We start from the raw sequence: 24,686 nt of genomic DNA, 5'->3' as shown, positions 1-24,686 counted from the left end.
AGAGCGAGAGCGGAGGGAGCTCATCCCTGGACGAGACGCTGATGTGTGTGTCTCTGTGCGTCCGACATATATTGTTAGACTGAAAAGTGTGGCAATAAAAAGCCTTGTTTACACCTGATCTCTGTCCTGCCGTCCTCTGTGCTCCACCCACCCACCCACAGGGAAATTACTACAATATATATATATATATATATATATATATATATATATATATATATATATATATATATATAATAATGTATAATAATGTATAATAAAAATACTAATAATGATAAACTGGTAAGTGAGGAGGAAGGTTCTTTCGCTGACGTCATATAGCCCCTCCTCCTTTTTCATCTCCTGAGTGCTGCAGCCCCGTCAAATTTGCCCAAATAGCCGCGTTTTTTTATCATAACTTGTAAAATAGGCGCCTTCGTGAATTAATATATGGATCATCGGGAATTACTTTTTATGTTATAAAACATCGCCAAAGATGTCAAAAACGTGTCATCAGCACTTTAAAGATACAGTTTAAACCTCATAATATCAAGGATACTACAACGACAAATCGGAGAAAGTTGGGACGGTATGTTGAAATTTAAATTAAAACTGAAAACTGATTCGTAAATAATCTTTGACCTGTATTGCACTCAAAACAATCCAACAGCATGTTGTTGATGTTACCTCATGAATTTTATTGTGTATTGTAGCAGTTCTCATACAAGGGTGGAGCACAGAGGATGGCAGGACAGAGTACAGGTTGATACAGCATTTATTGCTACACTTTTCAGTTTAACAATCTTTAATTCAAACAGACACACACACAACTGGCGTCTTGGTCGGGGATGAGCTTCCTCGAAATTCCTTGAAATTAAAGGGTTGGAGTGCCAGATACCAACGGGTGATCTGCGCGTTGGCATCCTTCATGCGGTGGAGCCACTGGAGGGGCGCATGGTCCGAGCAGAGGGTGAAAGGGCGTCCCAGCAGGTAGTAATGGAGGGCGAGGACCGCCCACTTGATCGCCAAGCACTCTTTCTCTATGGTGCTGTAGTGCCCCTCACGCACCGACAGCTTCCTGCTGATGTACAAGACTGGGCGGTCCTCCCCCTCCACCTCCTGGGACAAAACAGCCCCCAGCCCTCTGTCCGACGCATCTGTCTGCAACATAAAGGGGAGAGAGAAGTCAGGGGAGTGTAAAAGTGGCCCCCCACACAGTGCAGCCTTTACCTCAGAGAAAGCCCGCTGGCATTGCTCCATCCACTGGACCAGATCTGGTGCCCCCTTTTTAGTCAGGTCAGTCAGCGGGCTGGTGACGTCCAAATAATTAGGTATAAACCTACAGTAATAGCCAGCCAGCCCCAGGAACTGTCTCACCCTCTTTTTGGTCTTGGGCCTCGGGCAGGCCGCAATTGCTGCCGTCTTATTAATTTGGGGACGCACCTGCCCGTTGCCCAAGTGGAAGCCCAGATACCGTACTTCCACCCGCCCAATCGCACACTTCTTTGGGTTGGCTGTGAGACCCGCTCGCCTCAGCGACCTAAGGACGGCCCTCAGATGTTCGAGGTGCCGCTGCCAGTCATTACTATAGACGATGATGTCATCTAGGTAAGCGGCCGCATAAGTGGCGTGGGGGCGGAGGACCCTGTCCATCAGCCGCTGAAACGTAGTGTGCGCCCCAAACAGTCCAAAAGGAAGTGTAACAAATTGGTGTAATCCGAACAGTGTGAAAAAGGCTGTTTTTTCTCGGGATAGTGGAGTCAAGGGGATCTGCCAGTATCCCTTTGTCAAATCCAGTGTCGAATAAAAGCGAGCCGTGCCTAGTCGATTGAGCAACTCATCAATCCAAGGCATTGGGTACGCATCAAATTTAGACACCGCGTTGACTTTTCTATAGTTCACACAGAACCGGACCGACCCGTCGGCCTTGGGTACCAAGACCACCGGGCTGCTCCAGTCGCTGTGGGACTCCTCAACGATGCCCATTTCGAGCATGGCCTCGAGTTCTTCCCGAACCACCTTTTTTTTGTGTTCGGGTAGCCTGTAAGGGCGGCTACGCACTACCACCCCCGGGGGCGTCTCTATGTGGTGCTCTATGAGGTTAGTGCGACCGGGCAGGGGCGAGAACACATCCGAAAACTCGGTCTGCAACTGGGCGACCTCCGTGAGTTGGGTCGGGGAGAGGTGGTCTCCACAGGGGACCGGAGGGATACATGATGCCAATGCCCCTTTTTGGACCTCCGGCCCCAGCTCCGCCTTCTCCGGAACCACCGACACCAACGCCAAGGGGACCTCCTCATTCCAGAGTTTAAGCAGATTGAGGTGGTAAATCTGTAGTGCCCCACCCCTGTCCGTTCGCCTCACCTCGTAGTCGACGTCCCCAACTTGCTGTGTGACCTCAAAGGGCCCTTGCCACTTGGCGACCAATTTGGAGCTTGATGTGGGCAACAGTACGAGTACTTTATCTCCCGGTGTGAACTCTCTAAGGCGCGTACCCTTGTTGTACAGGCGGGTTTGCCGTTCTTGGGCCTGCCGCAAATTCTCCTGGGTTAGGTGGGTGAGGGTGTGGAGTTTTGCGCGCAGGTCCATAACGTATTGAATTTCGTTTTTGCTTTGTGAAGGTCCCTCCTCCCAATTTTCCCACAGCACATCTAGAATGCCGCGCGGCTTACGGCCATATAATAATTTGAACGGGGAGAACCCCGTGGAGGCTTGGGGGACCTCTCGCACTGAAAACAGCAAGGGCTCGAGCCACTTATCCCAATCACGTGCGTTCTCACTTACAAATTTTTTAATTATATTCTTGAGGGTGCAGTTGAACCGTTCCACTAAACCATCCGTTTGTGGGTGATACACGCTGGTGCGGCTCGGCTTAATCCCCAATAACCCATACAGTTCGCGCAGTGTCCGTGACATAAACGTGTTGCCTTGATCAGTCAGAATCTCTTTCGGGATTCCAACTCGGGAGATAACGCGGAAGAGCGCCTCCGCAATACTGCGTGCTGAGATATTGGGCAGAGGCACTGCTTCCGGGTATCGCGTTGCATAGTCCACCAGAACTAAAATAAAGCGATACCCTCGTGTCGACCGATCTAATGGCCCGACGAGATCCATCCCAACTCTTTCAAAAGGGGTCTCGATTAATCGTAGAGGGCGCAAAGGCGCTTTTGGAATGGCCGCTGGATTTACTAACTGGCATTCACGGCACGCCGTACACCACCTACGAACGTCGCCGCGAATCCCTGGCCAATAGAATCGGGCCATTATTCGGGCTAGTGTCTTATCCTGCCCTAGGTGTCCAGCCATGGGATTAAAGTGAGCCGCCTGGAATACTAATTCCCGGCAGCTCTTTGGAATTAAAAGCTGCGTGACTTGCTCTTTCGTCTGAGTGTCCTGCGTCACTCGGTATAATCTATCCTTCATAATAGAGAAATAGGGGAAGGACGGGGTGGCGTTCAGCAGGAGCGTTTGACCATCGATTACTCTCACTTGGTCAAACGCATGCCGCAGAGTCTCATCTTGCGACTGTTCTAATGGGAAATCCACAAGGGATTCCCCGAGAGAGAGAGGAGGAGCCTGCGGCTCCTCACTCTGACACGGAGGTGACGTAGACGGCTCTGTGACAGCTGCTCCTGCCAAGGTGACACCGGGACCTCCCCCTGCTGAAGTATGGCAGGACCCACTCTCCACGAAACGGCTCATCAACTCCCCGAATCAGTCCAATCAGTCCCCAAAATTATCGAGTGGGTGAGGCGAGGATTAACCGCCGCCTTTACTATGAATTTTGCCCCTCGGAAAAAAATGTGGACCGACACCAAAGGGTAGTTGTGAACATCCCTGTGCACACACAACACCTTCACCCCTTGTGCTCCCTCCAATGCCTCGTTTTGCACCAGGCTTTGGTGAATTGAGGTTTGATTACACCTGGAATCCACCAACGCCTGATATGTATCCCCTTGAATACTCACCGGTATGCGATACGCTCCGGCCCGATCGAGGGTGGCTTCTGGCACGTCGGGGATCCGAACCACCGCGCCCACCTCCATTGCCGTGCACTGCTGTTGGAGGTGGCCCGGCTCCCCGCAGTGCCAGCACACAGGCCCGGGCTTCCTCTCTGCACTAGTGTTCTGGGGCACACTCACCTGAGGGGGGGGGAGAGACAGACACAGAAGGGAGAAACGGGAGGGCACCGCGGGTGCGGCGGGCCGGCTGGGGTGGTGCCAGCCCCCGCCTCTGCGGTGGGGGAATGGGGTGAGGACGGGACACAGGAGGAGGGGGAGAGAGAGAGACAGAAGAGGAGAGAAGAGAAGAGGCTGTCTGCTGTCCTGCCGCCGGAACAGCCGCCAAATGGTCCTCCGCCAGCTCGATGGCCTGATCCAGCAACGCCGGGCGGTGGCACTGGACCCACTCCGCGGTTCCTGTTGGCAAGAGCGCTATGAACTGCTCCAGCACCACCTGGTCGACGATCCCCTTGGCGTCGCAGCTGTTGGCCCTCAGCCCCCGCCAGCAGGCGTCCCGGAGTTGCTGGCCAAACGCAAATGGCCGGCTGACTTCCTCCAAGCGCAAAGCGCGGAAGCGCTGGCACTGCTGTTTGGAGGTGCGCCCCACATGCTGGAGGACGGCCCGGCGAAGGTCCGTGTAGGCCAGCCAACGGTCGGCGGGGAGCTGTAGCGTGGCCAGCTGCGCCTCTCCCGTTAGCAGGGGGAGGAGGCGCGCCACGTGCTGCTCCATCGGCCACCCCGAGGTCTCCGCGACTTGCTCAAAGCGCATGATGAAAGCCGCGGGGTCATCCTGCGGGCCCATCTTTGTCAGGGTGAGGGGGGATGGGCCCACGGTGGGAGCGGCGGTAGACCCCGCCGATGCGAGGAGGTGCCGGAACGCCTGTCGATCTTCTTGCTGGGCCAACACCAGGGCCTCGAAACGCTGCTCCTGCTCCTTACGGAGCGTGACTAGCGCCTGGTGCTGGCTTTGCTGGGCCGTGGCGAGGGCGTGGACCAGGTCGGCGAACGGGGAAGACTCCATGGGGCAGTTTGGCGTCTGCGCTCCAGTCCCGGATTTCAGCACCACTGTAGCAGTTCTCGTACAAGGGTGGAGCACAGAGGACGGCAGGACAGAGTACAGGTTGATACTGCATTTATTGCTACACTTTTCAGTTTAACAATCTTTAATTCAAACAGACACACACGACTGGCGTCTTGGTCGGGGATGAGCTCCCGCTGCTCTTGCTCTCCCTCCTTAAGTAGGGCGCAGTCACTGGGAAGACACACAAACACAGGTTAATTGCTCTCAGGTGTAGTGATTCTGCCACTTACCTTCCCTGACTCCGCCCCCCGTCACAGACCAGCGCTTGACCACGCCCCCGCTGCCACATGTATGTTTTTGGTTTTTTTAATAAACGCATTTGAATTTTGATTCTTTCAACACATTGAAAAAAGTTGGGACAATAAAGCATTTACCACTTTATAATGTTGATATTCCTTCCCGCAACATTTCAAACTACAACACTAAAAATTCACCACACATTCTCTTGAGAACAGAGGGGACAGGCACCCTCGGCTTCCCCAGCCATGCCTTTTGTTGCAATTCGGATGGGTGTGTGGAGCACAGAAGGACGGCAGGCCAGAACTGAGTTCCCAAAAACTCTTTATTTTGCACTTTTCAGTGTAATATTCACTCTCCCAGCCACGCATGCGCACACACAAGTCGTCTGGTTGGGGAGAGAGCTCTCTTCCTCTGCTCTCTCTCCTTATATAGGGCGTGGTCACTGGGGAAGACACACAAACACACGTTAACTGACATCAGGTGCAGTGATTCTGCCACTTACCTTCCCTGACTCCGCCCTCCGGTCACAGACCGACGCTTGACCACGCCCCTGCTGCCACATACCCCGTCCGGCCTGCAGCCGACTCCCCCCCCCCCCCCCGACGGGAAAGGAAGTCCGCCACGACCATCTGCGCCCCCGGCCTGTGGATCACCTTGAAGTTAAAGGGCTGGAGTGCCAGATACCAACGGGTGATCCACGCGTTGGCATCCTTCATGCAGTGGAGCCACTGGAAGGGCGCATGGTCCAAACAGAGGGTGAAAGGGCATCCCAGCAGGTAGTAGCGGAGGGCGAGGACCGCCCACTTGATGGCTAGGCACTCTTTCTCGATGGTGCTGTAGCGCCCCTCACGCACCGACAGCTTTCTGCTGATATACAGCACTGGATGGTCCTCCCTCTCCACCTCCTGGGACAAAACAGCCCCCAGCCCTCTGTCCGACGCATCCGTCTGCAACATAAAGGGGAGAGAAAAGTCAGGGGAGTGTAACAGTGGCCCCCCACACAGTGCAGCCTCCACCTCCGAGAAAGCCCGCTGACATTGCTCTGTCCACTGGACCGGATCTGGTGCCCCCTTTTATCAGTCAGCGGGCTGGTGACGTCCGAATAATTAGGTATAATTAGGTATAACCTACGATAGTAGCCAGCCAGCTCCAGGAACTGTCTCACCCCCTTTATGGTCTTGGGCCTCAGTCAGGCCGCAATCGCTGTTGTCTTGTTAATTTGGGGACGCACCTGCCCATTGCCCAAGTGGAAGCCCAGATACTGTACTTCCACCCGCCCAATCGCACACTTCTTCGGGTTGGCCATGAGACCCGCTCGCCTCAGCGACCTACAGATGGCCCTTAGGTGTTCTAAATGCCGCTGCCAGTCATTACTATAGATTATGATATAATCTAAGTACGCGGCCGCATAGGTGGCGTGGGGGCGGAGGACCCTGTCCATAAGCCACTGGAACGTAGTGGGCGCCCCAAACAACCCAAAAGGAAGTGTAACAAATTGGTGGAAGCCAAACGGTGTGGAAAAGGCCGTTTTTTCTCGGGATAGTGGAGTCAAGGGGATCTGCCAATAACCCTTCGTCAAATCCAGTGTCGAGTAAAAGCGAACCATACCTAGTCGATCCAGCAACTCATCAATACAAGGCATTAGGTATGCATCGAATTTAGACACAGCGTTGACGTTTCTATAGTCTACACAGAACCGGACCGACCCGCCAGCCTTGGGAACCAAGACCACCGGGCTGCTCCAGTCACTGTGGGACTCCTCGACGATGCCCATTTCGAGCATGGCCTCGAGTTCTTCCCGAACCACTTTTTTCTTGTGTTCAGGTAGCCTGTAAGGGCGGCTGCGCACTACCACCCCCGGCGGCGTCTCGATGTGGTGTTCAGTGAGGCCGGTGCGGCCGGGCAGGGGCGAGAACATGTCCGAAAATTCAGTCTGCAACTGGGCAACCTCCGTAAGTTGGGTCGGGGAGAGGTGGTCTCCACAGGGGACCGGAGAGGTACGCGATGTCAATGTTCCCTTTTGAACCTCTGGCCCCAGCTCCACCTTCTCCGGAACCACCGACACCAACGCCACGGGGACTAGAGCCCTGCACTCCTGCGGGAGTCCCGCGGGACTCGCGGGACCCGCCGCAAAGCAGTGCGGCGTGGGACAAATTTTGAAAGCTCATTGCGGGCGCGGACGGGACCGGAAGTGCACATATGCGCGCGCGGGCGGGAGCGGGAGTGCACATATGCGGCGCAGGCGGGAGCGGTGACAAGCTGCAGTTCCGCTAACTAAAAACGTGTTTGAAATAAAATTTATAAATTATTAATTTACTATTATATATAATTTGTGCTGGATATTTTATTTGGCATTAATAAAAACATTTTAAGATGCCTAAATTTGCAGAGAGAGTCAGATTGCTAGATTGAGTGAGGAATGGCATCTTAAATTTGCCATTGATCACCCTAACGGGAAATCCTTTGATCACTCTAATGACTCACAGTTCACACCCAGCTAGCAAGAGAGCCATGAGTGAAGTGATTTACTGCTTGCGTTAGTCTACAACTCTAATCAGAGAGACAGGTTACACAGTGACGGTAGGCTTGACTTAATGCTATCCCAGAAATCCTTCCTGTAATATGCAAATTTGGCTGTCCAATCAGATTTCTGGGATAGCATTGAGTCAAGCCTACCATCACTGTGTAACCTGTCTCTCTGATTAGAGTTGTAGACTAACTCAAGCAGTAAATCAATTCACTTCTCTTACTAGCTCTGCTTTGCAATAAAAAAAGTTAAAAAAACACCACACCATTGGTACAAAGCAAGCCCATTCACTTTTTTATGCTGATCAGAGAATTACAATGGTTTCTCATGTGATAAAAATGTGCGATTCGCGATTAAATATTTTAATTGCTTGACAGCACTAATTATTATTATTAGAGACACTACATGCTGAATTCAGAAACAAGGTAGATAATAACAAACGTGAACGTGAGCTGTAGATATTTATGCTCAAATCCATTCAAAGTAGGGGGCGGCGCACCATCACGCTGTGTCAAGACAAGAACTTTCCTGAGAAATAACGCGAACGTCTGCATCATGCGGGATTTGCGGTCGGGAGTGGGACAAAATATGGCAGGCGCGGGTGGGAGCGGGACTGAAAATCATAATTTTTTGTGGGCGCTGGCAGGAGCGGGACTGAAAATCATAATTCTTTGCGGGCGCGGGCGGGAGCGGGACTGCACAATGCGGGCGGGAGCGGGACTGAAAAATCCGACCCGCGCAGACCTCTAACGGGGACCTCCTCGTTCCAGAGTTTGAGCAGATTGAGGTGGTAAATCTGTAGCGCCCCACCCCTGTCTGTTCGCCTCACCTCATAGTCAACGTCCCCCACTCGCCATGTGACCTCAAAGGGTCCTTGCCACTTGGCGATCAATTTGGAGCTTGATGTGGGCAACAGTACGAGTACTTTATCTCCCGGTGCGAACTCCCTAAGGTGCGTACCCCTGTCGTACAGGCGGGTTTGCTGTTCTTTAGCCTGCCTTAAATTCTCCTGGGTTTGGTGTGTGAGTGTGTGGAGTTTTGTGCGCAGGTTAATAACGTATTGAATTTCATTTTTGCTCGGGGAAGGTCCCTCCTCCCAATTTTCTCGCAGTACATCTAGGATGCCGCGCGGCTTACACCCATATAATAATTCAAATGGGGAGAACCCTGTGGAGGCTTGTGGGACCTCTCGCACTGCAAATAACAGGGGTTCGAGCCATTTATCCCAATTGCGTGCGTCCTCGTGAACAAACTTTTTAATTATATTCTTGAGTGTGCGATTGAACTGTTCGACTAAACTGTCCATTTGTGGGTGATAAACGCTGGTGCGGATCGGCTTAATTCCCAATAACCCATACAGTTCGCTTAGAGTGCGTGACATAAATGAGGTGCCTTGATCAGTCAGAATCTCTTTGGGGATTCTGACTCGGGAGATGACGCAGAAGAGCGCCTCCGCAATACTGCGTGCTGAGATATTGCGAAGAGGCACTGCTTCCGGGTATCGCGTTGCATAGTCCACCAGAACTAAAATAAAGCGATACCCTCGTGTTGACCAATCTAATGGCCCGACGAGATCCATCCCAATTCTTTCAAACGGGGTCTCGATTAATGGCAGAGGGCGCAAAGGCGCTTTTGGAATGGCCGCTGGATTTACTAACTGGCATTCGCGGCATGCTGTACACCACCTATGGCCATCGCCGTGAATCCCTGGCCAATAGAACCGGGCCATTATTTGGGCTAGTGTCTTATCCTGCCCCAAGTGTCCAGCCATGGGATTAAAGTGAGCCGCCTGGAATACCAATTCCTGGCGGCTCTTTGGAATCAAAAGCTGTGTAATCGGCTCCTTAGTCTGAGTGTCCTGCGTCTCTCGGTATAATCTCTCTCTCATAATGGAGAAATAGGGGAAGGACGGGGTGGCGTTTGGCTGGAGCGTTTGACCATCGATTACTCTCACTTGGTCAAACGCATGCTGCAGAGTCTCATCCCGCGACTGTTCTAACGGGAAATCCGCGAGGAATTCCCCGAGAGAAGGAGGAGGAGCCTGCGGCTCCTCGCTCTGATGCAGAGATGACGTAGACGGCTCTGTGACAGCTGCTCCCGCCAATGCCACATCGGGACCTCCCCCTGCTGAACTATGGCAGGCCCCACTCTTCACTAAATGCCTCATTAACTCCCGAAATCCCAGCCAATCAGTCCCCAAAATTATTAAGTGGGTAAGGCGAGGATTAACCGCCACCTTTACACTAAATTTTTCCCCTTGAAAAAGAATGTGGACCGACACTAAAGGGTAGTTGTGAACATCCCCGTGCACACACAACACCTTCACCAATTGTGCTCCCCCCAATGCCTCATCTTGCACCAGGCTTTGGTGGATTGAGGTCTAATTACTGTACAGCCAGAATCCACAAATACCTGATACGTGTCCCCTTGGACATTCACTGGTATGCAATACGCTCCGGCCCGATTGAGGGCAGCTCCCTGGCGCATCAGGGATCCGGACCACCGCGCCCACCTCCATTGCCGAGCACTACTGCTGGAGGTGCCCCGGCTCCCCGCAGCGCCAGCAAAACGGCCCGGGCTTTCTCTCTGCACCGGCGCTCTGGGGCTCACTCATCTGAGGGGGGGAAGAGACAGACACAGAAGCGGGAAACGGGAGGGCACTGCAGGTGCGGCGGGCCGGCTGGGGTGGAGCCGGCCCCCGCGGTGGGGGAATGGGGTGAGGACGAGACACAGAAGGGGAGGGGGGGAGAGAGAGAGGGGAGAAGAGGAGATCTGCTGTCCTGCCATCGGAACAGCCACCAAATGGTCCTCTGCCAGCTCGATGGCCTGATCCAGCGATGCCGGGCGATGGCACTGGACCCACTCCGCGGTCACTTCGGGTAGTCGGGCGATGAACTGTTCCAGTACCACCAGATCGATGATTCCCGCAGTGTCGCGGTTGTCAGCCCTCAGCCACCGCCAGCAGGCGTCCCGGAGTTGCTGGCCAAACGCGAACAGCCGGCCGATTTCTTCCAGGCGCAGAGCGCGGAAGCGCTGTCGGTGTTGTTCAGGGGTGTGCCCCACACGCTGGAGGATGGCCCGGCGGAGGTCTGCGTAGACCAGCCAGCTGTCAGTGGGGAGCTGTAGCGCGGCCAGCTGCACCTCGCCCGTTAGCAGGGAGAGGAGGCACGCCACGCGCTGTTCCACCAGCCTGCCCGAGGCCTCTGCTGCCTGCTCAAAGAGCGTGAGGAAGGCCTCGGGGTCGTCATGTGGGCCCATCTTCGTTAGGGTGAGGTGGGGAGGGCCCGCGGCGGTGGAGGTGGTGGATCCCGCCAACGCGAGGAGGTGCCGGAACGCCTGACGATCTTCCTGCTGCGCCAGCACCAGGGCCTCGAACCTTTGCTCCTGCTCCTTCCGGAGGGCGACTAGCGCCTGGTGCTGGCTCTGCTGGGCCGTGGTGAGGGCGTGGACCAGGTCTGCGAAGGGGGAGGACTCCATGGGGCTGCTCTGATCCTGGGTTTCGGCACCACTGTTGCAATTCGGACGGGTGGGTGCATTTAATAAATGCATTTGAATTTTGATTCTTTCAACACATTGAAAAAAGTTGGGACAGTAAAGCATTTACCATTTTATAATGTTGATATTCCTTCCTGCAGCATTTCAAACTACAACACTTTTCAGTGTAATATTCACTCTCCCAGCCACGCACGCGCACACACAAGTCGTCTGGTTAGGGAGAGAGCTCTCTTCCTCTGCTCTCTCTCTCCTTATATATGGCGTGGTCACTGGGGAAGACACACAAACACACGTTAACTGACATCAAGTGCAGTGATTCTGCCACTTACCTTCCCTGACTCCGCCCTCCGGTCACAGACTGATGCTTGACCACGCCCCTGCTGCCACACCTTTGTAATGTGTGCAGAATGTGGTTTTGCATTGTTTTGTTGAAATATCCCTGGAAAACATATCTTGAAGGCAGCACGTGTTGCTCCAAAATCTCAATTAATTAATGCTGCTATCACAGAAGTGTAAAGCCTCACTCACAACCCGCCATATGGGCTGCTATGGGCGGTCTACAGTAAAAAATTTGGCAAAACCGTGCTTGAGACTTACGCGACACTTGTGTGTGTTCAGCGCTGTAGAAGGTCGCAGACTGCCCGTGGAGACTTTTGGTCCTACACATGCAAATTCTATGGGTCTTGCGACAAATCAAGAGCGCATACACTACGTACAAGACCCGTACTCCTTTTGTACGCCTGAACCAAGTTGGCAGCACGGCTAGTAGGGGCTGTTTGCGATGACAGTAAGACGTATGAGTGATGTGCCTCAGAAGTACTACACAAGTATTCCACACTTGCTATTTGTGTGGCCCGCAAGACAGAAGCACATTTCACTTTCTACCCCTATGTGTGGCGTGCACGCAGCGCACACAACCTGCACATGACACGAGGGGCAAGACTCTGGTATATATATTGGGGAGGAACCAAGGAACCAATCATGTAGCGTGTAGCATTGTAGAAGGGAAGACAACTACCTCACTTTTGCTCACTTCTTCTTGGGTCCCATTTTCTAAACTTTAAACTGAAAATTTTTAAAATTTCCCCACAAAATATCCAATGTTCTTCAGTCGAAAGACAGATGCAGAATGCTGCAGACGCGCTGGTTTTATACCCACTCCTGGCTTGCATCACATGCAAGTTATGAGTGATTGTAACATGCTAATCACATGCATCACACACGCTTCACAAGTGCAGCCTGAACTTGTAGCGCAGGAAACTGGTAAAATGCAAGTCTCACACACTCCACACTCACTGAACACGCACTGATCACGTGCGTCAGATATACGCTTTCCACGGGCTAATGGCACAATTTTTCCCATGCCTCGAGGAAGTCAGGTGTGCAACCTGTACTTGACAAGTACTTTGTCCGTACTCTTCCTCCAAACTTTCCCCTGGGTTCACCGCGACCCTGTGGCACGGCTACAAGCTACCAAACCCTGCGACCCGTGCGTGTCCAAAACACTTACGGCAGGTTGTGAGTGAGGCTTTAGTTACCTTTACCATACCATATCATGACAGACCCTGGGTTTTGGACACAGTAAAGTTTTAACTGGCATTTGTGGATGTAACTCCATATTGTGGTACTTTACAAAGGTTTGCCAAGGTAATCCCAAACCCATGTGGTTATATCAGCTATAGATGAATGATGATTCTTGATGCAGTGCCGTCTGAGGGATCAGAAATCACAGGTGTTCAGTTTAGGCTTGAGCCCTTGCCCTTTTACACACCAAAATTCCTCCAGATTCCTTGAGTTGTTTAATATTATGTACTGCAGAGAATAAAGTATCCAAATCCCTTCATATTTTTCTTTACAGAACAATGTTTTCAAACATTTCAATAATTTTCTCATGGATTTGTTGACAAACTGGAGATCCTCGGCCCATCTTTGCTCCTCAAAGACTAGGCCTTTCCTGGATACTGATTTTATACCAGGTGGCACGGTGGTGTAGTGGTTAGCACTGTTGCCTCACAGCAAGAAGGTTCTGGGTTCGTGGCCAGTGGGGGTCTTTCTGTGTGGAATTTGCATGTTCTCCCCGTGTCTGCGTGGGTTTCCTCCGGGTGCTCCGGGTTTCACTCACAGTCCAAAGACTGTGGGTTAGGTTAATCGGTGGCTCTAAGTTGACTGTAGGTATGAGTGTGAATGGTTGTTTGTCTCTGTGTGTCAGCCCTGTGATGATCTGGTGACTTGTACCCCGCCTCTTTCCCACAGTCAGCTGGGATAAGCTCCAGCTTGCCTGCGACCCTGCACAGGATAAGTGATTACGGATAATGGATGGATGGATGGATGGATGGATGATTTTGTACCAAATCATGATTATAATCACCTGTTTCAAATCACATCATTATTTGTTTTACCTCATTACTAGCCTTAAATTGCCCCATCCAAACTTTTTATGGAATGTGTTGCAGGCCTGAAATACAGGAATGGATGTTTAATAACAAATGGAATGAAGTCGACCAGACAAAACATGAAATATCTTGGGTTCGTACTGTCTGCAATGCAATACAAGTCAAAATTAATTTAGAAATAACTGCTTTCTTTTTTCTTTTTTTTAATTTGCATCTTCAATTCCATCCCAACTTTTTCTCATTTGGGGTTATAATAATAATAATAATAAGTTCAACTTATATAGCGCCTTTCTAAAAACCCAAGGTCATTTTACAATTATAGACAGAAGGAAAAAAAAAGTCCACCAAATAGGGGTCAGGATGTCATTCCAGTGGTGTAGCAGCCACAGTCCCACCAAAAGGCGCACGAAAACAAGTCCCACACCGCCAGCACAGCCACCGTGACGCCACCAGCAACATCGTTCGAACACCACGCCATGGATCCACAAAGCGAGCACAGAAGCACCCCCATGCAGAGCGCTGGTACATCCCAAACCGCCTGCACAGCCGTCGCGACGCCACCAAGCAACATCGCTCGGAACATCACGCCAAGCACTAAAGCACAGAGCGCTGGACAATCACGATGTTAAAATGAGCAACGAACTCACTGCAGTCCATAGCTGGGAGCACAGGCATCACCCACAGCAAACCAACGCCTGGAGGGAACCGACGCCCAAAACTGGGTCCGGAGCTACACCACAACCGGTGGACAAAAACACTCAAACAAACATCAAACTACACAAACACACAGAAAAAAGAAAAATGAATAAAAAATAAAAATAAAAAAGGAAAGAATAAATAAATAAATAATACTAATAAAACATTTAAAAAAAATAAAAAATAAAAAAAAAAATAAAAAAGCTCCGGTGAGAAGTGGCAGCCAGAATGCGCACGACGTGCTCTCAACCAGAAATGGAAAATGGTTAATTGGGGTTGTAAATAGGTTACTCATTTGGGTATCAGTGTTGGTGCTAAAGAGTACCAAAACATACACTCATACTACGTCAGGAAAAGATCAATGCATCCTGAAATTTCAAAGGAGTAGTATTTTATTCAACACCAATAAATTTAGCACGTATGGTTTACTTATTAATTGTTTCCTCAGGGAATTAAAGTCTTAAATGCACTTTATCTTATTAATGTCGTGAGAAGCTTCTGGAAATAAATTGTATTATTCTGTTCCACATATCGACCCAGTGAGAAGGCTCATAGCTAAAGGATGCACACAGATGATGCACATTAATAGTTAAGGCTTAAAATGATGTTGCTGTTAAAGCCTTTCTACTTCTCTGTCTCTCTCTGTGTTTGTGTGTTGTCTCTCTCTGCATCTCTGTTTCTCTCCGTGTTTGTTTTGTCTCCCCCATCTGTCTGTCTGTCTGTCTGTCTCTCTCTCTCTCTCTCTCTCTCTGCACCTCAGTGTGTCTCTCTCTCTCTCTCTCTCTCTCTGCATCTCTGTCTCTCTCTGTTTGTGTTTTGTCTCCCTGTCTCTCTGTCTCTGCATCTCCATCTCTCTCTTTCTGCATCTCCATGTCTCTCTCTGTGTTTGTTTTGTCCCCCCCTCTGCATCGCTGTCTCTCTCTCTCTCTGTCTCTCTCTGCATCTCTGTGTTTCTCTCTGTGTTTGTTTTGTCTCCCCATCTGTCTGTCTGTCTGTCTCTCTCTGCACCTCAGTGTCTCTCTCTCTGCATCTCCGTGTCGTGTCTCTCTCTCTCTCTCTGCATCTCTGTGTCTCTCTCTGTGTTTGTGTTTTGTCTCCCTGTCTGTCTCTCTCTCTCTCTCTCTCTCTCTCTCTCTGCATCTCCATCTCTCTCTTTCTGCATCTCCGTGTCTCTCTCTGTGTTTGTGTTTTGTCCCCCCCGCATCGCTGTCTCTCTCTCTCTCTCTCTCTCTCTTTCTCTCACACTCTCTCTCTGCATTTCCGTCTCTCTATCTCTGTGTCTCTCTGTCTGTCTGTCTCTGTCTCTCTCTCTGCATCTCTCTCTCTCTGTGTTTGTGCTTTGTCTCTCTCCCTCTCTGTCTGTCTCTCTCTCTCTGCATCTGTGTGTGTGTGTGTGTGTCTCTCTCTCTCTCTGCATCTCTGTGTCTCTCTCTGGGTTTGTGCTTTGTCTCCCCCCCTCTGTTTCTCTCTCTCTCTCTCTCTCTCTCTCTCTCTGCATCTCCATCTCTCTCTTTCTGCATCTCTGTGTCTCTCTCTGTGTTTGTGTTTTGTCCCCCCCTGCATCGCTGTGTGTGTCTCTCTCTCTCTCTCTCTCACGTTCTCTCTCTGCATCTCCATCTCTCTATCTCTGTGTCTCTCTGTCTGTCTGTCTCTCTCTCTCTCTCTCTCTGCATCTCTGTGTCTCTCTCTGGGTTTGTGCTTTGTCTCCCCCCCTCTGTTTCTCTCTCTCTCTGCATCTCTGTGTGTCTCTGTCTCTCTCTCTGCATCTCCGTGTCTCTCTCTGTGTTTGTGTTTTGTCCTCTCTCTCTCTCTCTCTCTCTCTCTCTCTCTCTCTCTGACTTGCTGGGTGCTTCTCTCTGTTTCTCTGTGTCTGTGTGTTTGTCTCTTTGTGTGTCTCTGTCTCTGTGTTCTTGTGTCTCTCTTTGTGTGTATCTCTCTGTCTCTCTGTGTAACTCTCTGTTTCTGTGTGTTTGTGTGTATATGGCTCTCTGTCTGTGTGTTTATCTCTATCTGTCCCTGTCTGTCTAGGTGTGTGTGCGTCTCTCTCTTGCTGTGTCTCTCATAAATCCTCTCTCTCTGTCTCCCCCCCCCCCCACGGTGTACAGTCTGTTCTTTTTTCAGTCTGTTCTTTCTTCTTTGCTCCCTCTCTCATTCTCTGTGGGAGGAGTCTCAGGTACAGCTGGGGGCCATTGTTAAGTTTGGAGGAGTGATGATGTAACCCTGACCCATCTGGGAGTAGAGAGAGAGGGAAGGTGGTGGTGGGGGGGTTGTTAAGAGGAGGTGTGCAGAGGGAGAGCAGCGGGAACTCATCACACTCTGCTCCCGTTGCCTTCTGTCAGCCCAAGACCATGTGACCTCTTGGCATTTGCGAGAAACCACAAGCACCTGGGGCAGGGTTAAATGTCAGACTCTCTCTTTCTCTCTCTTACACACGTGCACATGCCTTGTTCCAGCCAGGTTTCTCTTGCTTAGCTGCCTCTCTTCATGTGGTGTGCTCTGATGTGTGCAGTATTGCTTTGCTCTTTGCATTCCTCCAGGGTACAGCCGTGTGCAGCGGCTCGAAACGGCACACATTTTAGGGTTTTGTATAAAAGAGCTCTTTTTTTTGTCAGTGCCTCCTATCGTCTGCTGTAAAACCGAATTAAATAAAACAAAAGTTACAAAGGATGGCTCAAGCAGTGTCCTGTCCCGTTATGCTTTTTAGTCATACTGTTGAGGGGATGAATTTTTTTTCTTTTTTTAAATTTAACTTTTTTTACAGATAAAAACACCCAAACTAGGCTTTTTTACGGATTTTAAACACCAAAACTAGGCTGTAAGAGTAGCAGCTGAGTGCTCAGTCAGCTTCTCCTTCAAACCATGAGCAGCTTTTCTTTCCAGGTGTGTGTATTGAATTAAGAAAAACAATGCTGTAATTTGATCGATTCAACAATATTAAAAATGTCCATTGATTTCATGACCACAATTACCTGTCAGAGTATGACATTAAAAAATGCAATATAATACATTATTATACATACAGGGCAATTTTTCCATGGGATAAAAACATGTATTCTATTCCCTTCTAGTGGGTTTATTGATAGCATGCAGTATTGTTATCATATCACTTATCCTTCATGTGTTACGCCACTCTCCCCAATGGAGAATGAGCATGCAATATTGTTGTTATATTACTTGTTGTCAAGACAACATGACGTCACACATCGGAGCTCATGCAAAGATCCAATGACAAAACTTTTCTGGCCCGCACACGCAGAATAATTTCTTTGTCACCCAGGAAAGAGAGAAGACGAGGCTAATCCAGTGCTAGGTTTAAACATTAAATAAATAAACTGAAATCGAAGATACGTTGAACCCCCGAAAGGCTACCAAAACTTCATTATATATTCTTCATGCATGTTTACAAGAGAAAAACATACCAATGGACATCGAAAAACTGGAAAAGAGACACATCGTTGATGTAAAACTTCCACACTAGCGAGCGACTGTGACAGTTTGTAAACAAACATGGCCACGAGGTTCATCTCATCTCATTAGCTCTAGCCACTTTATCCTGTTCTACAGGGTTGCAGGCAAGCTGGAGCCTATCCCAGCTGACTATGGGCGAAAGGCGGGGTACACCCTGGACAAGTCGCCAGGTCTTCACAGGGCTGACACATAGACACAGACAACCATTCACACTCACATTCACACCTACGGTCAATTTAGAGTCACCAGTTAACCTAACCTGCATGTCTTTGGACTGTGGGGGAAACCGGAGCACCCGGAGGAAACCCACGCGGACACGGGGAGAACATGCAAACTCCACACAGAAAGGCCCTCGTCAGCCACGGGGCTCGTAACTAAGTAAATTACACAGGGAAAATAATAATAATATTTGGCTTGACTGTGCTAACATTGGCCTTCGTTAACACTACACCGGCTAGAAGGTAACTGGACGGCCACGCTAACAGCACTGAGTCACGGATAAGCTAGCATTGCCCTTCGCTAACGCTACTGCTGAATGTTACACCGGCTAGAAGGCAACTGGACTGCCATGTTAACAGCACCAAGTCACAGCTAAGCTCGCGTTGGCTTTTGAGAATGCTGATATGAAGAGAGTGTGTAGGTATAATAAAAAATAATAATAATAATAATAATCATAACAATAATATTGGCTGGCTTTTTTTCGTGGTATATCAGATATATTTCATTCAGCTACTCATCTTCGACTTGTTCAATATCATGCTAGCTGAATGGAATATATCTGATATACCACTCAACGCCAGCCAATATTATTTAAATGTACTGGATCAAGTGCTATTCTGTATGCTCTCAGATAACAGCTTATAATTATCAGGACTGTTTGTGCCATCATATTTTGTCACCATACAATGCTTGCCATGTCCTCATTTGTATATAATTGCATATATTTATTTATTTATTTATTTAGAATCGTCAGTTACTTTTATGTTACATCATATTACATTTGACAGCAAAACAAAATGCTTAATTCGTTTTTCAGTCCACATTTTCTATCCCTGATTTTTTTCCTCTGGTTTAAAGTCCAGTGCTTGTGTTATTATTGGAAAAAAGCAGCATCAAATCAAGAGAGATCTGGCAACCTCAGAGATGTTGTGATTTGCATAATCTGAACAGGACCCTCAGAAGGGCAACTTAGGCACCTGCGTAAGCCGACTCTGAATACTGTACAAGGGCTTTTCCGTTTGGAAATATTGACGTAACTTTTGGACACAAGTCGCTAACTCATCAGCTGAAACAGCCAACCGTTGTGCTGTGCTGTTGTGTCCTGTGCTCTCTGATATCCAAAAAGATGAATCACTTTGTCTTTCTGAACATCTTCTCTCCTCTCCTCTGTGCCTCATACAGGATGTCCTGTGTACTCTGTGGCTTGGGGTCCAGACTCAGACAGGATACTTTACACATTTGGCAAGCAGCTCATCATCAAACCTCTGCAGCCGAGCTCCAAATCTCTGCAGGTAATGCACCAAAGGGTAGCAAGAAACTGCTGCGTTGACAGGTTCACTTTTTTTTTGGCTTCCAACACAAATCGCATTGTTATGCATTATGTATATGTGTATCAGTAATCTCAGTAATGCACATGCAACAGTGAACCGAGCCGAGGCTCACCATCAGCTGCCCTTATAGATTTTTATCCCTGTATCAAACACGATTTCCCTTGACAAGTGCCATTACTTTCTCCTCCATCTCTCCTAACATCAGCATAAATAGCTAAAGCCTTGCTCAGACCGTCTTGGCTGGTGCGTCTATAACAGTTACGTTGTTATGTTCTGTCAAAAGTTAAGATTTTATGTGTCGTCATGAGGTGCTTTTTTTTCTCCCCCAAAAAAAGTCTTTATAAAACAGAATATCAAAATGTCCATCACCAAGCATGAGTTCAAGTTCTTCAGCAGTACGTTCATGTCTGTAATTAAATCACGTTGCTATTGCGGCTATTTATTTTTTTTCACAAAGCACGTACAAGCGGAAACTTCAAACTTGACATCAAAACAATTATAGAAAGTCAAAAAGAATTTCAGCAGCATTATGGGTTGAGCAGAAACCCCAAAACATTTAACAGTCAGATTGTGTGAAGCTGTCAACACCGAGTGGAAAAAAAACACACGCGCAGACACACACACATACACACAGAGACTGTACACAGACTTGAATGCTTCTCATCAAAGCTCATATCATAGTTAAATTTCTGTTACTATCATTTATTTACATAGAATCAATAATTTTGGAATCATGTGCCAATATTTTTTGCTCAGGTTTATTGTTTAATATTTTAGTTAGCATAATAATTAGTTGAATTCAAATGCCTTGCATTAATATGCATGTTCAGGTAAAGTGCATATACTTACATAAATCTAATTTCATAGTCATTTAGACATGTGAATATACAAGAAGATACAGCTCTAAGTGTTTTTTAAAGAAAAACAGGCTAATTAAAAAAAGAAAAAGAAATAAGTAATCAAAAAAGGTAATATTTAATTGGGTAAAATGGTGAATTCTAGTTAAGAAAATTATAAATAAATAAATGCTCATAAAATGTCACAACATGATAAAATGATACAACCAATATGAAACTAGAGAAGAGCTTCGTATTAAAGTTAAATAGTATTATTCTATCCACATTCTGATTGGCTACTCTACTACTAGGCTATCAGCTCGTATACCATGAGTAGAGAAAAACAAAATGGCGGCGCGTGTTGCTGAACCAACCGAGGATGAAATAAAAACTCTACTCGTAAACAAAACCCCAAAAAATACAAAAAAAAGCAACAAAATATGGAACGAAAGCATTTGATGCTAAGAACGTATCTTTTTTTTTATTTTTCAAGAATTATTATTATTATTATTATTATTATAGTATTTTTCACAAATGGCTCCTGTCATTTTGCCGGTTTGTTTACATTCTTCATCTTTAAGCATTAAAAATTGTTAAAAATTTTTAGACTGGTTCAAAAGCTCAAAGAAGTTTGAAAATTACAGAATTGAAATGTCCAAGGAAGAAATAAATAAATGTCTAAAGCTATTCTATACCTCGGCACGACAGCAAGACAGTACTATCTACAAAAAAACCCAACACCACCACTAAAGTCAATTCGTGCAACCATCGATAGGTTTTTAAGAAGTCCGCCTAAGCGGAAATGATTTTGTCAGACATTTTGGATAAAGTTTTTATTTATCGAATTTGCAAAAAATAAATAAAAATGGTCCGTTTTCTCAAAATCCAGTGAATCTGGATGGAATATAACAGTTATTCCATTCAAGCTTGTTGTACATGGCTTATAGCCAACTCGGTGCTACATGCCTCGTCGGCTATCAGCTCATGTACAACTCGATTTCATGGAATAACTGTTAATTAAACACTGCCCTTAGAGTTGATCTCCAAGCTGTTTAATTTATTTCTTATGTGAACAAGCTAATACTAAATTAATTATCCAAACCAGAGTGTGTTAGATTTGGCATTATAACACAGTCACAGCTATACATGTTGCAAGTATGATGCAAGTGTTTTTTATTCCTCTCGTTTACCAATGTAGCTATTCTTAAACCCGATTTAATGAGTTGTGCGTGTGTGTGCACCCTTGTCAGCAGTTTAATGGCTCGATGGTGCAACGTCTGTGTGTTTATTGTTGTACTGGGCGCTGAACTGCAGCAGGGATCTTGAGTAAACAGGCCAAGGGGTTTAGACTGATCTCTCAGTCCGGCCCTCCCCGAGCAACAGCTGTCAGTTTGTAGAAGCGTGACCTCGTGACCCCAAGTGTGACCCTGTGACCCCTGCTCCCTGACTCACCTCAGCCTGGGGAAAGCCATTAAACAGTAGAAGCAGGATAGATACACCATACCACCATAATATACACATCAACTCAAGAGCGTGAGAGTTTAGAAACCTAGAGATTAGAGCTTTCGAAAGTCTTGTTAAACCTCATTCATTTTATTTGTACTAAAAGTGCAACAAGAGTTAACATTGTGTGTGCTTGTCAGATTATCCAAGCTGTAATTTGTTATCTGACAAGTGAATAAGATACGTGTTCTGCACCCTGTCGTTTAGCACCAAGCTAGCTCACATTAGCCATTCACCTCATACACCTGGTACAAGGTGGGTTGCATATGACGTCACGTCCGTCTCATTAGATATACAAGACATGAAGTGGTGGTCAGCTGAGCTCACTGTTCACAAAGTGTTACTATCGCTGGGATGCCTTGCTAGTCGTTAAAATGCCCTACACTTGCTTGTGTTGTTTTGCGCTGTTCGAATAAAAAAAAAAAACGTGAAACTGATAAAAGTTTCTTCCGGATTCTCTGTGAAGTGATAAAGGGTGGAAGAGCAAAGGGAGCCGAGTCAAAAAACACTCGAGTTTGCAGTGATCACTTTGTGAAAGGTTTGTAAATTCCTCTGATTTATTTCGTTTGGATTCGCAAATCACTGACTTTTCTTGCCATTTTCCGTTATTTCGTGATGTTTAGAAGTTCAGGAGACGCTTCAGTCCTCATGTGTTTTGGTTTACTGTTTGATCGTGGTCACCATATTGTAAACCAGCGCACATGTTTTTGTTTTATTTATCAGGATGTCCGAGCAATCTTTACAAGGATGATGATGTAGATTGGGCTCCTACACTGAACTCGGTAGATAAGATAATCAAGATGCTCCACGGAAAGACCGAAGCAGAGCTCACAAGTTAACAGCATGAAACTGCTTCCCCGGCTGTGCAGTTACAGCGAGCCGTGATAACTTCTCTGTGCTGTTCCACCAATACCCAGGTCTTTAAAGGGGTTTCTGTGGACGTTTGTGAATGAGTTAGTTACCTGGAAGAGAAGAGCAGGGAGGATTGAGACTCAAGCAGCTGTGGTTTGTTTATACCTGATACTAAAACTTGTAGCATCCTAGCAAACATCACCAAGACGCGTACAAAAAGGCCAAAAAGTCCTCCTTACCTGGGCATAAACGTTACAGGATTTATCTTGTAGTGTCCTGATCCCCAGAATTTTAACCCAGCCACATATAAAAAGTTGTACTCCTCTATGCGCTTCCAAGTTTTCATCTGTTTGTCCGTGTAGAACGATGTCTGCAGCACCAGGTAGTTTGAGATGTCGGGGAACTCAATGGATGGATAATTTCCCAACTGATAGGAAAAATCTTTCTTTACTAGTGTGTAAGGATCTATCCTATCGCAAAGGGCAATTTTCTGAAGGGCTCTTGACCGTGCATTGGCCTCTAAACTGCAAAAATAGTCGGAAACGGTTTCACTAGCCAAATCGGTTCACCTGACCACCACTTCATTCACCGGAAGTAAACTCGCAAGTAAAAGTCGTGTGACTGAATACAACCTATACAACTCAGTCACAGCAGAGACCCGACTCAGCTAGTTAGCAAGCTACAAGATGTCACTAACGGTGAAATTAGCATGAAAGTTGAAGCTGTGAAAGCTGATCTGGACAGATGAGGACTTGAGAACTGGACTGATTAAAGGACTAAAGCGCCGCTGCATTCCTCTACTTAAGTCGAGATGAAATAGGGGCCAATTCCCACCGGGGCCACCATTGAACAGCATTGTGGGTAATGTCACAAAAATAGACTAACGTCAAAGAAAGAAATTCAAATTTATACCATATTTATACCAAATCTTGATTAATGTGCAAATCATTCGATGTGGATCTTTTTTTCTTGAAAATGTACTAATTTCTTGCAATACAAGAAACACTCTTGGTCAATGAATTTTAAGTGAATCCAGCAGTCTAGCGAGTTGTTATGTGTTACGTTAGTATGTGTTTATGCCAAGTAACTTGTGTGGTTGTGAACCCGGGCCCATAAGTCAGCACTTTAACCTGACCTGAGTGCATTATTTAATACGAGTCTTTAACATGAGAGAAAATGGGGTCCTGAAGCATAAAAGTGGGGGTCAACTCCCGTTCCCTGTGGCCAACTGTGAAACGAATCCATGGTGCTGTTTTCAATTACTCAAAGTTGAAGCAATTAACGTAACAGAGAACAGACAGGCCAGTGTGTCAGCTGTTTCAGCGCATGTCCTCCTAACTACTTCTCTCTCTCTCTCCTCTCCTGTCTCTATACAGCTTTCTCTTCTTTATTTTGTCCTGAGCTTGCCCATACATCTCTCTCACTCTGAATAGCCTATCATTTCTCTGTCTTGCTAAAGTTTTTGGATAAAGAGAGGTTTATTTAGCATTTTTGGAAGGAGTCTCCAGTGTTGGGGCTTTTATTTATATATATATATATATATATATATATATATATATATATATATATATATATATCAGTGTTGTAGTTGAGTCCACTACTGATCCGAGTCGAGTCCGACACAAGCCCCGCTATCAACAGGGCAAATAACATGAGAGGGTTAACACTAGCTAGTTCATCACTCAGCAAGCAAGTCCCGCTATCAACAGAGCAGTGAACATAGTGTGTCACTTACTTCTCTGGGTGGAGTCTTGCCAAATGACGATTGAAGTTCGAGGTTGTCCCCGTCGTCTCCTCGATAGTTCTTCTATATATGGAACACATAGCAGTGCATTTTTTCCCACTGCACGAGAAGTCTGTATAAGCAAAGCGGACAATCCTAGGGGCTTCTCTCCAGGCATTTTAGCACCATTAACGTTAGTTTGTTCCTGAACATGACGTATGAACAAGTGAATGTGCGTTCTCTTGCATGAAATTGGTATAAAATTAATGTAGATATAAATATCTTATGCCAAATTATTATGGCATGTTGCAAAAAATAAGGAAAAATCCGAGTCCTCGTCTCCAG

The 24,686-nt window shown here is 47.5% G+C and overlaps 1 protein-coding gene across 2 annotated transcripts in view; it reads left to right on the top strand.

Annotated features, from left to right (window-relative positions):
• The window catches only part of ift80 (intraflagellar transport 80 homolog (Chlamydomonas)), a 200,710-nt gene that overhangs the window by 35,052 nt on the left and 140,972 nt on the right, over window positions 1-24,686 (top strand). For both annotated transcript variants that reach the window (XM_060905275.1, XM_060905274.1), the window contains one exon: window positions 19,279-19,388. In XM_060905275.1, coding sequence (XP_060761258.1) covers window positions 19,279-19,388 — 110 coding nt within the window. The remainder of the gene's footprint in view (window positions 1-19,278; window positions 19,389-24,686) is intronic.

Source organism: Neoarius graeffei, chromosome 23 (genome assembly GCF_027579695.1).
Source record: "Neoarius graeffei isolate fNeoGra1 chromosome 23, fNeoGra1.pri, whole genome shotgun sequence".
Classification (NCBI taxonomy): domain Eukaryota; kingdom Metazoa; phylum Chordata; class Actinopteri; order Siluriformes; family Ariidae; genus Neoarius; species Neoarius graeffei.
This window is presented reverse-complemented; position numbering and strand designations above follow the sequence as displayed.